Source organism: Mugil cephalus, chromosome 4, assembly GCF_022458985.1.
Source record: "Mugil cephalus isolate CIBA_MC_2020 chromosome 4, CIBA_Mcephalus_1.1, whole genome shotgun sequence".
In the NCBI taxonomy this organism is placed as follows: Eukaryota; Metazoa; Chordata; class Actinopteri; order Mugiliformes; family Mugilidae; genus Mugil; species Mugil cephalus.
The window spans coordinates 25,796,680-25,815,066 of NC_061773.1; the positions used below are offsets into that span (position 1 = coordinate 25,796,680).

Here is an 18,387-nt window from a genome sequence, read left to right on the forward strand (position 1 = left end):
GACATTATTTGCCAATTTAGTCCAACTTGACAACCAGAGTCTTGCATAGAATAGAAATGAATAGAAAACAGTGCTATGATGACCACATGTAATGCTTAAGACTTTCTTTTTAAGACAATTCAGATTTGTAAAATCAAATTAGTCTGTCTCACTAATGCAATCTTGTCCACGTAAAAAAATCTCAGTTAATAACAGTGAAATGTGAATACTGTGAAAGTCTAATTATACATTGATTCAAATCATTTCATTAATTCACAAGAACAATGGCTTTTTGCATCACTATTACTTTGCACAACGTGGGGTGAACCCCTGTTCATGGCCGTCCATTATTTGTCAAAATTGCTTTATATTTATACTGTTATTTTACATTTTACAATATATATGTCATTGTAATGACGCTGTTCTTTTAACCAAACACATTTCAAGTTCATATTCTTGGCCTTGTCCAGTAACTGTGAGGTTATTTTACCACTGATCTTACCAGGTCAACGTAAAGGCTGATGTCATCTATAAAAAAACACTAATTTGAAAGGTCTCACCTACCTCCAGAGTGAACGACAGCACCACGTCAGACTTGGACAGTGTGTTCTCGTCCTCCTGGCCCATGTCCATGATGGACGTGTTGTGGCCTCGTTTCAGCTTCTGCAGCTTGAACTCTCCCCCTTTGGACACCGGCATGCTCTCCAGGTTGGCCATCAGCAGGTTGACAGAAGATCGCAGCTCCTCGATGAACATGGCCTCCATCTCTCTGGAGGCAAACCTAGGGAACCTTACACCATGCTAACCAACACAGGAAGGCAGCCAATTCATGGATTATGAGCACGGTCCGCTAAATGGCCCAACAAGATATGCAACACCAGGTAATGACATATTTGTGGAGGTACACCAGTCATCCATCTATCAGTCTATGGTTTTGGTCCTTACCCGGGCGATCTGATCTGCCATTTGCAGTCGTCCGTCCAGCTCTCTTCTGATTTGAGCCGCCTGCTCGTCTGGGTTGTCCAGCTAGGGAAATACAAAAACACATTTGCTCTTTGCAAACAGAAATATGTACATGATATTTTATAAAATAATAATATAAAAAAACAATAATGACAAATGGATTAGATTCTGCAAAATGAAAACATAGCTTAAAAATCCTACTAATAATCAGTTTTGATGCTTTCACCTTTAATTAACACAAACAGTGGCAAAGACATCCTTGTTGAAAAGTATGGAATCACAGCAACATGATTGAAGTTATATTGTGATAACTTATAGGGTTATAACACACCATAACAAATGGGAAAAACAATGTGGAAGGTTTGGGTTCACGTGATTTGATTAAGTCCTACTCCAAATGGTGTGGAATAAAGGCAACTGGACTTGTAGAATTTCTTGAAGACGTTTCACCACTGATCCGAGTAGATTCCTCAGTTCTGAGAGACTAGTGGGAAGTTGAGGTTTAAATAACCCATCAGAAACTTGATTGACCAGAAACTGGTGCTGCACCAACGCCTTATGGATTACAAAGACCTGGATGACAGAAAACCTTCCCAGACATTAAGTCCTACTGCTCCATGATGGTATTAATGATGGATGGATGATGGACCCTGACCAACTCCATTTGCAGAAATGCAATCCCAAACTTGCAAGGAGCCTCCACCATGCTTCACTGTTGCCTGCAGACACTCATTATTGTACCACTCACCAGCGCCTTCTGCTACAACCATAAATATTTCACCTGCTGCCGTTTGTCTGCACCTAGTTCCCATGTTTTTGCGCATAGTTGAGTCTCTTGGCCTTGTTTCCATGTTAGAGGGATGGATTTTTGTCTGCAACACTTCCATGAAGACCACTTCTGGTCTCCAGACAGTAGATGGCTGTACCTGGGTCCCACTGGTTTCTCCTAGTTCTGAGCTGATGGCACTGCTGGACATCTTCTGATTTTGAAGGGAAATAAGCTTGGTGTGTTTTTCATTTTCTGCATTAAGTTTCCTTGGCTTCCCTAACTTTGTGCAAGTGTACCTATAAGGATTGGTGCTGGCTTGAAGGCAAAGGGTAGTTGGAAATTAATAAAAATAATCATTATTTATATTTTTGAAAGCATTCCTAGTTTACAGCACTTTTCCACACCAGTACTTATTATACAGTACTGTATAATAAGGTGGTGGGACGCTGAAGGCCTAGGTGGAAAATGCATGGCCTGTCAGTGATAGACGGGGACACCTTTTTATAACTAACCTTTACGGACTCACAGAAACACCTGTTCCCCTGAACATTTCTGCACAGAGAAGAGAACAATCCGGCACCGAGTGTTTGATTTTCTCATTGTCACCGACCGTCTCCTTTTCACACCCTCTCACCCGTCTGTCCTTACCATTGATTATCTCCCAGTGGCTGTGTTAACATCTTACCAGAACACCCACCCGCTGCTACCACTGACTGAGGAGCATGTTTGACCTATTGCCTTCTCCATGCGCACACCCACACATTCCATGTACGCACCGCTGAATATACACATCAGAGTGTCTGCAGGGTAATACTCTGTACGCCACCCTCTCCCTCTGACATCCAGAAAAAAGAAGCACGAACGTATCACACAGAAGATGGATTCTCACAATTAAGTTGCAAGTCACTGAAGTTCCAGACTTCAGAGGCAGTGATCAAGCCTTCATTTAACAATCTGGCTCTCCAATAAACTACCATCTGTCCTTGGTCTAAAGTAAAACAAGATAATTGTGAACCTGCTTTAAGCATGAGTACTGACTTCGTGGGATACCTGCAGTTGGATTTTAGGTTAATTTGACTCCATACAATTATGCATAAAGAAAGCAAGCTGATGCTTTGTGAGTCTAATACATGGAGCAAATCATATGGAGTACTTCTCAAAAGTATTCGCACCTCACCTTTCTCTGAATTTTCTACATTTCCACATGAAATGATTCAAATCATCGACAGTAGACAAAGAGACCCCTTTCATTTATACCTTTTTCCACCATAGTCTGTATAAAAATGTGTTGTCACTTCCTTGCACTGGCCACAATATTGATGTCATTTTCCCGGGGATACAGGCGGCGCCATCTTTCAACTTTGAAGTTATAGTCCATATAGTCCATGTCCTCCTAACCCCTATATAGGGCCCTGTATAGGGGTCACACCATTTTGTAGTTGTGTCTGAAACCTCAGTGATCGAATTCAACGCCCTATAGACCCCTTCACAGTTTGTAAACAGTGTAATGTCTTTTGAGGGGCGGGGCTTAGCTGGAGGCAAAACATCTCAAACACTGAAGCCTGTAAACGCTGGTTAGCATATTTCAGTGGACTGTTTTGGAGAATATACTAATACACTTACTCCCCCAATACCATGAGTGTCATTTTAAAAAGTTGATTGATGTGACTATTTTCACTGACCCCTACACTCTCACTCAGTGGATGGACGATTTGACCAAATATGGGACGAAATCTTGTCTGCCTTTATCAAATGAAGACTCTCCGGCAAAGATATTTCAAGAAGTAAGTGGAACCACTGTGGAGGAAAACGTAGTAAATGCAACTTTAGCTTGGAAAACCGTAAACATACAACTAATGTTGTGTTAGCTAGCAGTTAGTAATTTCTGGAAAGTGGAAATCGATGAGTGAAACTAAATAAAATGGTAGCACCCAATAAGACTAATATTAACTGTTATAACTAATATTATTCATAAGAAAGTATTTAAGAAATAAGTAACTTTATGTATTTATATTTGTATATGTATTTTCATTTTCATTTATTTTTATTGTTATTTAATTAAATTTTTGTATAATTTTCTTTATCCTGAGTGTTTGATAGTGAAAATATAAAAATTTTTACTTTTAAATGTAAAAATTAGTGCACTGACAGACGTACTTTCTTACAATGCTCATGCATTTTTGTTTTCTTATTTTATTTTAATTTAACTTAATGAAAATTTCAACTTGAGTAAACGATATAAACAACCTCACTCCTTCTTTCTAATCCTTCTTTCCACCGACACCATTCCTCATAATCCTCTTCTCTTGCCACTGATTTAAACAAGTGGTTCTCTTCTCTGAATGGATTTACAGCGTCAAACTCTGATAGCGATTGCGAGAAAAGCAATCACTCACCCTTAATTCAGATAAGGGAACAACAGCGGAGCGTGGCAAGGACGAGGGCTGAGCACTGGGCCCTGTGTACAGTAGTCATGGTGACCACATACAAGAGGATAAAGGGCACCGAGCGTGTTTGTATGTGTGACTCGCCATGTATGTGGAAATCCATTCAAATGGTTCTAGTTTGAGCTACACACAACTTTATATCACACACACCAAAATAATGTCCTTAATCTTATTGCCCCTTCTTTTTTAAATCAGAACATTTTTCCTTTTGTTGGCATCTTCACATTCATGACAACTGTAAACTTATAGATCATGTGCCTGTGATATTTGCAAAAATACGAGGAGGAGAGGAGCTGACAACAAGCTGACAAGCTGCAGAAACGGCAGATGAGTGTTTCATTTTAAGTTCATATTCAAATTCTCTACAGCTACCTGGTCTGCAGTGTTGTATCTGCCTTCTGGGGGACCACAATTGGATGGGTACACAATGGGCTGAAGCAATACAGTCTGGGATGACAGGATTCGTACAGCGCACTCTTTTTGTTTTATTATATTTTGCAAAACTTTTGGAATAACTGGCTACATTAAAAGGGAGGAAACTGTTGCTGAAGTGTGTGGTCACTAACTTATCGTACACAATATAGCTGCCACCAAAAACAATCTCCACGATAAGAATGTGCCATCTCACGATAAACGTGATAAACAAAGCTGTACCTCACTTGTGGCTATTGCTAATGGCTAACCAGGCTTCTCATCAATAATATGGAGCTGGTTGGGATATCATCAGGCGAATGAGGAACAAATGTCCCGTATGCGAGGTTTGCAAACACAGATGGTGGCCAAGGATAGCAAGACAATAAATTTATTAGTACAACAATGAGTCGGAGTACGACGAGCGCCAGCAAATGAGTCAGGAAAAAGCAGCCACATCAAATCAGACGTCCCGATTTCTGGGGATAATCCCTGTTCTGGATGACCTGTCCCTGAATAATGTCCCCGATTTTAGCGTTTTATGAATCAAAGAAAAATGTTGCGCTACAACAACATTTATTACGGTAGAAATAGCAGTTTAAATATATTTAAATATGTCAAAATAAATGAAACCGTAATTGTTTCTTCATCTCATCTAGATAACATTCTCTTTTTTTTTTTTTATCTCTGAGCTGTAAATGTCCTTTCATTTCATTTCAGAAATCTGGTAAATGTTTTAGCCCATATCTCACATCCCAAGTCACTACAAGACAAAGACGTCTAGCAAATGGCGATAGCATATTCTTGGGTACATATTTACTACGTGAATCCAGTTGCACATGCAGAACGGCGCCGTAGAGGCTACACAGTAAATCACTGCAAATGAAAAAATAATTAACATCTTGTTTTGTTGACTCCAAGTACACTCCAATCAGTGCTACTCAGTAATGACACACTGTGCACAAGTCGCAAAGGAACACACAAACCCCTGGGTGCATTACAAAACGATAAAGCTTAAATACCCCAAATGGTATAAATGGCTGCATTAGCTCAAAGAAAAAAAAAAAAAAAGGAAAGGAAAGGAAAAAGGACTTGAATCTTGAGTCGCTTGATCAAATTACAAGCAGACATGGAGACACCTCCATATACCTGGGATTACTGAATGACTGATACCTGAATTTAGAGCAGGACGTGGAAAGGATCACTCATGTGTCATGGATGTTTGTTAACACACAGGAACAAAAAAACAAAACCACCAGAGTCAGTTTCACTTTCAGAGACTGAGCTTTTCATGTAAAGAAATTGAAAATTTATCAGGATGATGTTGTTATTGCCACATTTTAATAGGATATTATAATCTGCATTCCTGACACAAACAGACACACACGTCCTCCTACATGTGTCATCCTAAGATAAGAAACCAACCAGATGATATTAGGTACATATTCCTGCAGATACTCGGATTTAGTTTAGTCCTACGCAAGTCTACATGTTTTAACAGTGAAAATAGTGAAAATGCAATACAGATAATAGCTTAATCAGATGTTCTCATGATTTTAGGTGGAAATCCTATTTTTATATCAAGTCTCCGAGTAATAAATCATAAAATCATTAAAGCATATTGTTAATTTAACAGGTTCATTAATTGTTAATTTCCTTTTTGCTCACCTTTCTTTATCCTCCACCATGAGATCTAACTGTGTCCAAAAACTGTCACGTTGCAGTTACTTCCATTTTCGTTTGACTGTGATGAAGAGGGAAGTTTATCATTTTTGGCCTTAGAACCATTATTTTCACCTCTTTTTCCCATGTTCATTAAACCTTAGAACCCCTTAGTCCCTTAATTATGCTGCTATAGGCCGAGGCTTAACGGGCTGAGGACATGTCCTCTCCTCTCTCTTCTCTGGCTCCTGTCCTCTAATATATTATTTATTTTCTATCTCTTATAATTTATTTCCTATTACTAACCACTGTGTCTCACTCTCCCCCCTCCATCTTCTTGTGAGGGTCTCTGGTCTGGAGTGCTGAATATCTGACCTAAGCTAGTTCTAAGCTACATCTGCTGCCGTGGCCTCATCAACCAGCCCAGTCTTCATGGTCTGGAGTGCTGTGTATCAGACCTGTGGAGCTCCATAAGCTACATCTGCCCCAGTCTTCATGGCCTCCTCCAGTTGTCCACTCCTACCTAGATGAACAATTCACCAACCTGCCCATGATTCCTGTTATACTCACAAACTGTCACATAGATCATCAGCTATGTTGATGTATTATTAGATCATATGTGTTTCCTTCAGCTTGATGTTTGTATCTATGACAGAAGTTTGTTTATCTTGTTTCTCCTGTTCTTCTTCTCTCTCTATCTTCTCTGTTTCTACCCAGCTGGTCTTCAGCAGATGGTTCCTCCATATGAGCTGGTTCTGCTCAAGGTTTCTTCCTGTTAAAAGGGAGTTTTTCCTGCCACCGTCGCCCTCAGGCTGATCTGGAGTTTGCAGGCTGGTTTTTGTAAAGCATCTTGAGACAATTTGTATTGTTATTGGTGCTATATAGATAAAACTGAAAACTGAATTGTTCATTAAAGCCTTAGAACCATTATCTTCACCTCTTTTTTACCATGTTCATTAAACCTTTAGATTAAAATCCTTCTTCTAATTACCTCCACCTCTCTTTGTCATTGAAACCCGTAGAACCGTTATTTTCACCTCGTTTTTGCCATAGTCATTAAACCCTTAGAACCTGTACATTTTTTCACCCTATTCATTGAACCATTAGCTGCTGCCACCATTCATCAAAACAATAAGACAAAAAAAAAGACAAATTTCATCATTAGATTGACTTGTATGGGATGACGTGGGCAGGATCTCAACTTTAAAATGAAGAATCAATTAACCCGTTCCAAAATTGGGGAAAATATTGTATATTATTGAACAAAAGAAAACCAAACCATATATACACATGCTCTTGGTGTATTTATTCATGCAAGTGGGTATGGATCTATCTATCTATCTATCTATCTATCTATCTATCTATCTATCTATCTATCTATCTATCTATCTATCTCCGTTTGATTGATTCAGAACTTGTTTTCCAGTTTGTCTCCATACAGCACAGTCTATAGTGACCAGTTAGAGGCTTTCAGTGGCTACAGACTCCACCACAGTCCTAATGGCTAAAACCCATCTGATAAAAGGGAAGCACACCCACTCTGATGCCTCGCTGTATATTCACTGTGTTGGGCTGCAATTCAATTTCTCTCTGAGCTCCAGCCATCATTACCGCCAAAGGCACATTCGTCAAAAGACAGGAGACTTGCTTTTTTGACCCAGCTTACGATGTGTGCAGTTTGTCAGAGGATGTTCTGCTGTGAGATATTCACTGCTTTTTTTTTTAAAAGAATGAAGTACAACAAACACGAATGCGACGTGTGAACACAATACGCTGCGGCCCCACACTTTGAATCAACTCTTTTAATCGACTTAACACATCCGTCCATAAAAAGCTTCTGAGCCAACTGTCCAATCATCTTTGAACGGCTGGAAATCGAGGGCTGTGTATGAAAATGGCTGCAGTTCCTTCACCCTTTGTCCAATTCAGATATAAAATCAATGCATACTTCAACTGAGTATTAGTTCACGGGTGCCACTTATGTAGTCAGGATTCACAGCCTAATTAAACCACAATTGCCATCTTCCAGATTGTTGAAGCCCCTTGTCAACCTCATATGAACTGTGTTGTGACTGTATTTTTGCAGGGTGAAGAGCATCACTTACACATAAAAAGTATTAAGAATGAATGGCCTTCAAATCCAAAGGGATTTGACCGTCACAAGAGAGAAAATGTGAAATGTAGGATGGAACGTTTCAGTGGGGTTGAATAAAAATACACTGAGAAGCAAAGGAGTCAATTAACTATAAAGATTAAAAAAAAAAAAAACATTAATCTAACAAGAACACATTATCATATAATAAAGGGTATAAACGTGATGTCACAGCAAGAAGAAGTCTCCATGGTTACGGCCACTGAGTGGCAAAAAGTGACAGTTGAACATGGAGATTAGCAGCATTAGATTGAATCATAGGATTTAATAGCGTCTAAATTATAAAACGAATTAAAAAAAAAGGTGAAGATATCTGTAAAAGGATATCTTCAACAAAGAAAAGACAAGTAAATTGAACAACTGGAATCTAAGGCACAGAAACCTGGTGTTGTGGTTCATATTTAGTGTCAGGTAATATTAATTTATGCTGTATTTTTTTGATGAAGTTACTTCTTAAGTGACGTTCTGGAGGACGTCCAGTCAGACGTATTGTCTGTCTATTGCTACTTCATACCTTAGTATAAATATAGTATTACCCAGCGTTGTAATCGGGTCCATATAAACATCAGAAGAACTGATTTCTGGCTACATGCATGTATTGTTCATTGTTCTCGTCTGACCCCACCCGCAGACGGCAAAAGAAAACAGACTCCAGCTCCCTTCGCCGTAAAACGCTCTTAACGCGTTACTCGTTACAGCTGTTGCATTAGTCAGCTATGTGGCACCGCAGTTAAGACCTAAGCTTGTGGGAGAAAGGGCTTTCAGCGTCCTGTTTGGTTGAGGGGATATCCAAGCTCACAATGTGGATTAGAGCATTAACGTGTAAAATATGCTGTGGGCTGGGATCTCAAGCCTTTTTAAACAATAATAAAACATTTTTCTTAGCACGTCTTAAATCAGCAGGCCGTCTGTCAACACGGCTTTACATACTGGCGTTTACGGAACGACGGCTATTGTTGAACTGAAGGATCAGAAGCAGTTGTTAGTGTGCGACAGTGCAGGCAGTAGCCGTGCATCTTGTGCTAGATTAGTTTAAATGTGGCTTGTACTGTTAGATTTTAATTGGTAGTTATTAAGCTCAGCGTGCAGCTCCCGCACCAAGCCAATATTTACTCTCAGCACGGATAACTGGAAAACTAAGGGCTTATTTAGTGGGGATGTCTTTGTTTCTTGTAATGGCAGGGCCTCCCTTCCTGTGTGCCTCCTACTAATCACCAACCTTATTTAAACTGTGAACCCACACTCATTGCACTCATCTTCCGTTAGCCATTCATTTGTATAGCCCAGCCCTCCGTCTCGTTTACAACCCCTCTATCAATCCCCCTATTTAGTTTTCTGAAGGGACCTGTGGGATACTAAACAAGCCATTGTTTTCCAAATATAACAAATATAATAGAAATTTGAGATCAGTAATTGTTATGAATAAAAGCTCTGTGGACTTTCATGCCGTTCCACTAAAACTCCTCAGCTTGTAGCAGTAATTGCTCTCAACTGTAACAGTGGCAAAAAAAAAAAAAAAAAAAAAATACCGGTATTTTTTCCGTTATGATATGAATTTTTAATATACCAGCATACCGGTGTATTTGATTACACAGCGTTCGGAACGCTGCGCCGCGAGACACTGTTTCAGACCGAACCATTTCAATGTAGCGCTCCGAAACACGCGTGGTGCGACTGCGTGAAATGGTGGAACTAAATAACGAAGCGGCAGAAAGGGAGGACTTGTGCTGAATAAAGGTGGCGTGTCGGTTATTTGTTTTCGCGTTTAGTTGGCACCAGACGTCCCCGATTTGGATGACCGTTCCCCGGCTAAAACATGTTGCGCGCAGACTACAACTATTACGGTAGCCGGTCGCGCTGCTATTGCCATCACAGACATAGCAGTTTAAATATGTTTAAATATGAATAAATATGTCAAAATAAATGAAACCATAATTGTCCCGGGTCATCAAAGTTAAATAGTCCAATAATTCATCTCTAAACCAGGAGAAAATGTTGTGAACACGTGATTTACATGAAAAAAATAATACCGTAATATATATATGATATACATTTTTGGTCATGCCGCCCAGCCCTACTGCTCTTTCAATCAGTTCAAAAAGCTCCAGTGTCATAACTTAAGGTTCATCTTTTGATATTCTTTCAGTAGGAGTTGATTTACTAATAATCACATCATTAAAGTCGCCTTTTTAAGTCTTTAGGGTTGAACGATCGACCAGTCGATCATGTCACACTTTTCTCCTACTTTGTACATACAGGATATATTTTATAAATATTAACCTTTGCACATGTTATGTTTACAGTCTTTTGTTTAGTTGCTGCAACGTAGGCTGTTTGAGGAAGGTCATTTCTATCCTGCATTGTGTTGCACTTATCAGAATTGACGATAAAATTGACTTTGAGTCTACTTTGATATTATATTATATAACATTATTATATTATTTTAAAAAAAAAAGGATTGCCAAAGTTACTTAGTAGGAAAAGAAACGTCTATAAAGGCCTGCCTCTTAGCCTCCTTTCAATAGCTCTGTGTACTCTCTTAATAAATTTCCCCCAGTGTTTGTGCACAAACATCTGATAACAGCCGAGTGCAGCTGTTACACAGGTCCTGGGAGAAAAATAACCTTTTAAACAACCATATGCATCAAGCCCTTCAAATGACTGCAGCACCCAACGAGGACCAACATATAGCACCGCGAGACAGCGCGACAAACCCAGCCTTCTGCTACCCTTTCACGCATGTCTTTGCTGCTCTGAAGCAGAACTCTCAGCTTATGGCTCATTCAAATTTGTGTCTCAGACGGACATAAAAAAAAAAGACGAAGTGCAGATTCAGTCTCTGGGAATTACCAGCCAGCTGTCAGACACATTCTAGCACGTTTCCATTCGTCTCGTTCTCCCGGAGCGTATCTAGATTTTATTTTAAATACCCTGTGTGACTTCAGTTGTGTGATGAGGATGTTTATTGGGGTATTGAATTATTTACTACAAAAAGTACTGGATGAATTAAAGTTTACATTATATTGGTATAAATAGTCCAGCTATGGACTAATTAAAAAAAAATCCATATAAGATTCATAGAGGTAGAAATGTGTCAGGGCTCTAGAGCTATATTGCTTTTAATTGTATATGTATAATGAATAAAGTGGCCAGGGACTGAGACCTGGAACCGTTTAGTAATTCATCTCTTCCATTAATTAAAGATATAAACTATGATGTCTTTTTAAGTTCAGAAAATACTCTCAGTGTTGTTGTACACACCATTTTATTACTCGTGCATATTTCTTAAGACAAAACGCTGCCTTTGTCAAAAGCACTTTGGTTTGAGATGCAGCACAAACACTATGTAGGAAAAAAAAAAGATGCCTTTTAATCAACTCTGCAGACAATATGTAGACAGAACCCGCAATGTTTCAAAAACAAAACATCGCATTCAATGAACAGGTTCTAGTCCCATAACATATTCCTTTAAATTGTGGATTTTCTAGCTTTGCTTTGCTCCACATACTCATCAGCTTAGGCCGATAAATTACATTCTCTCACAGAGCAGCACAGTAAGATAATGTTCTATGTTTCCATAAATCCTAGAAAAAGAACTGGAATTATAGAGTTTCTTGAAGACGTTTGGTCTATTTTTTCATGCATGATCAACATTTTCTACTGGTTGAGAGAGGAATTAATGCAGTAGATTAACTGAGGATGGATTATTTTACTGTGATGATGAGTAAATATTGTAGGATAATCCCACACTAGTAGTAAAACAGGTTTGTGTTAGCGCTGACTGCTGATGTGGAAATGTTGGGACATTTACAGCTCACAGATAAAAATCAATTAAATGTTATCAAGGTGAATGAGGAAATGGGGAAAATTTTGGTTTCATTTATTCTGACACATTTATTATTATTTAAACATTTAAACTGCTGTGTATGTAATGGCTACCGTAATAACTGTAGTCTGTGCGCAACGTTTTTTTTTCCTCATTCATAAAAAGCTAAAATTGCACATTTTTGGGGGACATTTATAGCTGGGGGACAGGAAATCCAAAACGGGAACTGTCCCCAGAAATCAGGGATGTAAAAAAAAACAAAAAAAACATGGCACTTTTTTTTTTTGGCACAAGTCTTCTTCTTCTGCTGATTCATTTTTTGGACCTTTCCATCTTCACCACATGTCACAGTGACGCAGTCGCACCATGTGTGTTTAGAAGCGCTACATTGAAAATGGTCCGGTCTGAAACAGAGTCTTCTGCTGCAGCGTTTCGTAAAATAATAAAATAATAAATAAACCGTTATTCGATCTGAACCGGTTTATCACCCGGCCCTAATACGAACCCTCAGTTTTAGATTTTATATGGTTATACTTAGATATGCATTTAAAAACAGACTCTTAAGCCTATAATTGCCATTACATTCTCCATATATTAATAACTCACTTTCTATCCTGCTCCACACTTTTTCTTGATACAACACCTGTTACTCGTGGATCGTCCATGTACAGACGCCTTATTGTCTTATTGTTCCTCCTCCGTGCTCTCACTGCCTCCTGCATTCAGTCTAACACAAAGCTTGAAAAAAAAAGCCTCTACACTTGTGTTTGCTTGCTCCTTCTAAAGAAATGCACTGCACTGTGACGTGTCTTGAAGTGAAGCCTTTGACTTCTTTGTGAAAATCTACAGTGGTTTGCATTGTTTCATTTTATGGTTTGTGTCTCTCAGGTGCCTGGTGGCAAAACATTCTGCTTATCCAGGAAAAGATACTTCTGAGAATGATCAGTTCTGCCAACAAGAGTGATTCTTTTGCTCCTCTCTTTAGAAAATTTAATGTTATCAAATTTAAATGTTAATATATTCCAAACCTACGTGTTTATGCATAAGTGTGTATATTTTCCTCATGATTTCCTGTTCATTAACCATGTTTTTTAAAGTCAGACATTTATTCACATTATCATAGAACAATTTACCTGCATCTCTAAAAGCAACATCTTTTTAAAAAACAACTGAAAATGTCGCTCTGCAGCCAAGATTTGTAGCTTTTTAAATCATCTGTCAACATCTACATTTTGCATTTAATATTGTTACATATAATGAATTTTTGTTTTTCAATTCTTCCTGATTTTGCACACATTATACTTCCATTCATTTTAATTTCCTCTAAATTTATGATTTGCACCTTCATATTTTTTGTTTCTCTAATTTTTCCCTTTCTATCTTATTTGTACTTTAATTTTACTTGACATTTGTAGATGCATTTTGCTTTATGTAGGGACTTTCTTGGCTGCCACCTTTCCTGCACGACAACCAACCATTTTTATACCATTTATACCGCGTGCAATAATCAAACTAGTTCTATAACACAAGCAGAAAATAATACGGCGAAATGTAAACTCTCTATCACTCTCTAGTTAAGCCGTAGTGGAATTATCGTTAGTAAACCTGGTCCCAACACTTAACCCTGTGAACTACAGTATAGAGGCAAACAGAGATGAGGGATGGGAACTGATGCTCTGAACCATGCTGACAGAAAAACAGTAGCAACCAGACTGAAAAGCAACGCTTCATTTTTAATCCTCTGAATTTGTAATTGCTGCCCTCTTAGCGCTGCTGCTGCGGCGACGCTAAACGTGATGTGATATCAGTTTTTCAGTTAACCTTCAAAAAGACCAAGTGGTCAAAAGTTTGACTGTACTTCACCTCAAACGATGCAGACTGGGCAACCTGCAACAAGGGAGGTAACACCTGGAGTTTGATTAAACATCTGACGATGCTCAGCCAAGAAATGTACCACAGGAAAACCCACGCAGACACAGGGAGGACATGCAAACTCCACCCAGAACGGTGGAGCTGGACTCAAACCAAGACCTTCTCACTGGGAGGTATGTATTTATATTATTTAAATTAATATTCTGTTCAGTTTGCACTGGCACCGCTTCAAAAGTACCGGTTTGGCTCCGGTATCAGATAAAACCTTAACGATATCCATCCCAAGAGTCACATGTGATCTGATGATATGAAAAGTGGTTCAGCACCATTTCAGAACTTTACTATGTCGACTTTCTCGAATCTATCTCTTACACGATGAAGCATAATTTCTACAAACCATTCAAATACATTATTCTCCCACTGTTTATACGACGTGTGACCCAAGTTTTTCTGTATTCATTAAACTCAGAGTGATAAAAGTAATGAATCATTTAACAATTTCCAACATTTTCCTCTTGTAGGCTTCATAATTAACAATACATCTGGTGACATCTTACGTTTGATTTGGCTTTAGGGTGAAGGACAGTTTGGCTTATCTGCGTGTGGAGTCATTTGCTGCCAAGGACTTTAAGTTTGAAAGTTGCAAAGTTTCAATGCAAGTCTGAGGGAAATACCACACAAACAAATACCACACAAACAAATACCACACCAACAAATACCTCACCAACAAATACCACACCAACAAATACCACACCAATAAATACCACACCAACAAATACCACACCAATAAATACCTCACCAACAAATACCACACCAACAAATCCAGCTGCCATCGTCCCTAATCAGCGAAATAACTCTTAATTACTAATTCCTTTGATTGATAAGCTCCTCGCAGTCTTTCCCACAGCCAGACTGATAAATATCCCAAACCTTAAAACCCACAGCAAAACATAAGCAAAAACTACCACAATGGCAGCTTAATGTATGAGGTGAAGCTGTATGACAGTATTTTTTGGGTTCCTAAATAAAGAAGTATTACGGTAATCAGATTTAGGGACAGACAGTTTGAGGACACACATAGGTTCCTACAGACAAACGAGGTTTCAAACAAACAGATGGAAAGAAGAAAAAAAAAACAGAAACGACACAAACACATCGCACAATGCAAGTGACATAAGATATTAATGGACAGACCTGGCAGGCGTTGTAGAGGAGCTGGTGCTCAAACTTCTTGATGCCCAGGATCTGCTGGAACATCTCGTACAGCTGGTCCTTGCTGAGGATGAGCTCGGAGGCGGCGCTGGCCGTCATCCTCTGCTGGTGCTTCCTGGGGTCCTCCTCCCCCCGGTAGATGGTGTCGAACTTGGCCATCCAGGAGCTCAGCACCGTCTCTTTGCTCAGGCCGTCGATTTCAGGAAGGCTGCGCACGCGCTTCTCTATGTGCTTCTTGAAAACCTCCCGAGAGTCGCTGGCCGAGCAGCCGCCGCTCTGCACCATGCGGGACACGCGGTCGCTTTTCAGGAAGACCTGGAACAAAGTCGGGACGCAACGGATCAGTTTTCCAGTCCAGAACATTTATATGTATAGAATCGAAAAGACCGGCTTCTTTGTTTTGGAGGGAAGGGACGATTCTAGGAATTTATCAGTGACAAATCTTTGGATGAACTGCAACAAATCTTAAAATCTCTGACTTACATTTGAATATTTTCCTATTAATCTTAATCCCATCATATTTCAGGTGAAAGACTCTTCGTATTTGCAGATATTCGACTCTGACGCACTAACCCCAGACTGTCTCACAGATACAAGCTGGATTTTACAGACACAAACAAAAACTTTCTTCCCCGTGAGTGAGTGAATTCTGACTCATGACTGCACTCGTCTCTGTGACTGATGGACGGGAAATTCTCGTCACCAGTCGAGAAACACTGACAAGCTCTGTCTGGCCCTTTGTCTCAGTTTTTTTGTACCTTTCTATTTCTGTCTCTCTCCCTCTCTCAGTTTTAGCCCAAAGGTAAAACCGAGGTAAGAGCTTTAGGTTTTAATGGAATTGGACAGCCTGTGCCGCCGGTTTCACGTGTTAAATATCACACCGTTCTCATTTGGCTGGCCTGCGCCGCAACATTAACTGATAAGGAAATGCCAGTCAATGTGTCTGCGCTGCCAATCCGACACACACACACACACATCCTTAAGCCCGACAGCTCCCTTCAATGTCCTGATATGCTCAGTCGAAACACTCGTGTCTAGATTGGCTTTAAAAAAGTGAAAAAAAGTGTTAAAAATTAGACAGATTTCCAAACTGCGTTGAGCTTTGAATTGTGTAGTAGAAGGAAAACTGAAGTCGTATCGTTGGTGCTGATGGAATGAGAGTCTTTCTAATTTTTCTTTCTTTTTATATATGTGCTTTATTTAAGTGGGATGACACAAATAAACACTGCGACATATGGGTGAGCAATACTTAAGACTTAGACAGACTTTAATCGTCCACAAGGGAAACTGCTCGGTGCTTGGCACAGTGGCTCACTCTTAAGAACCATTAGTAAAACTAAATTAACTTAAAATAAAAGAGAAAGAACAAAAAAATCTGGTAAAGTAAAATAAAATTTACAATATTCGGATATGAACAAATGTTTAAGAAATAGAGAGGTAGGTAAATGTATATCATGTAATTATAATTAGAAAAACTTAACACATACACTGGGGCAGATAAATAACAACATAAAAATAATAAGATAAAAAATAGAATAGAATAAGCAATATACAAGAATATACAAAAAGTGCATTGCAACAAAAAGTATAGGGATATATGTATATATAGGAAGGATTATTACGGTGCAGTAACGTGCATTAACATACAGCTGGATACAGTGGAGTATGAAAGAAGTCAATTAACTTTATATATTGCCAGTGGGTCTTGGGAAATCCTGAGATCAGAGATGCTTCCTGACGCCTGATCAGGTTCTCAGACTTCAGAGCTGCTAATTGTTAATTCCCATACCCCTGGTTCATGTTTAAATTGTTATTGTTTTAACTGTTAGTGTGTAATTAGAGACTTCAGTAACATAAATAAATACATCACCTGCTTTGCATGATATGAAGATGAACTGTTTGCTTTATGAATCTAATTCTACATGCACACACAGCTGTGTTCCTGTGCTGAATACTATTGTGATTGAGTTAAATAATAAAATTATGTTAACATTTAAAAAAAGGGTCGTTGTCTTCTAAAGTGGACAGTCCGACAACTCCAGCTCATTCTGCTCAGTGTGAATCTGTGTCTGAGTCTAGACAGCGAAGCCTTGACTCTGGGTCTATTTTCATCACATTTTATTTCATTCTCCTAGTCAGTCTGGGTGAATCTAACAAACTCAATTCAGACCATTAGGAGACACATTACTAAACCCCCCGGAGAGGCTCGGTGCAAACTCTGCATCACTGATCAAAGTCAGGATCAAGTTATCTGTGCTGAGCTTTGGACTTTCCCTTCGATTATTAGTTTTCCTGCATGGGAAGGTTTATTTTAAACTTTAAAGGCTCACAGACGGGAGTTTACAGCTTGCAAAAGGCAATTAGAGCTCTGGATTTTTTCACAAAGAATGACAAGGTATTAGCATTCAGAGTTAATAGAGTTTAATTAAATTTTACACAGAAACTGTCTCCTTCTCCACGGGGAAGCCAAAGGTCTGCTGAAACACGTCGTAATATGCAAATGTCCCTACTATCGGTCAAAATATTGAGTATGATTACAATAAACAGGCCTTCTGTGAGCACATTTTTGCATGACCTTACCTCACAGTAGCTCTGGACGGCGTTGATGAACGCCTCATCAGCCACAATCTGCGTTTCCCCGCTGAGGAACGCCTGAAAGCGCTCTTTGACCGTCTGCAAGTGCTGCTTACTTATCTGAGGGAGACAATAACAGACAGAAGAAACACAGAGTTGATTCCAGTTCTACTATGAAAACCTCAGCTGAAGTAACTAAAACACTGCTAAGATGATCAGTTAGTTACATCAGCTCCACTTAATCCTCTGGAGGTAGAGAAGACCTGCTTATAGCAGCAAATGAACAGTGTGCAATGGCTTTCAGTGCAACAACAGAATCCAGCTTTGACGGTATCGATCTTTGCCCCAAAACGTTAAAAAAAAAAGTATAGAAAAGAGCAATATGGAGGATTAGTTTGAAAACCAGGACGACCCATTGTTATTATGAGATTATGTCTCCTTTCAACTAAAGCCCCTTTCACATCAAGCGAAAAACGACCCATAAGAGGCCGATCTCTGAGGGGCGGAGATTTTTGTCCAT

At 39.2% G+C, this 18,387-nt stretch overlaps 1 protein-coding gene across 15 annotated transcripts in view; it reads right to left on the reverse strand.

Annotated features, from left to right (window-relative positions):
• LOC125006854 (calcium-dependent secretion activator 1) overlaps positions 1 to 18,387 on the reverse strand; it is a 140,194-nt gene that overhangs the window by 101,398 nt on the left and 20,409 nt on the right. For all 15 annotated transcript variants that reach the window (XM_047583309.1, XM_047583307.1, XM_047583308.1 and 12 more), the window contains exons 2-5: positions 17,874 to 17,987; positions 15,276 to 15,608; positions 925 to 1,005; positions 544 to 780 (exon numbers count right to left, since the gene is read on the reverse strand). In XM_047583309.1, coding sequence (XP_047439265.1) covers positions 544 to 780; positions 925 to 1,005; positions 15,276 to 15,608; positions 17,874 to 17,987 — 765 coding nt within the window. The remainder of the gene's footprint in view (positions 1 to 543; positions 781 to 924; positions 1,006 to 15,275; positions 15,609 to 17,873; positions 17,988 to 18,387) is intronic.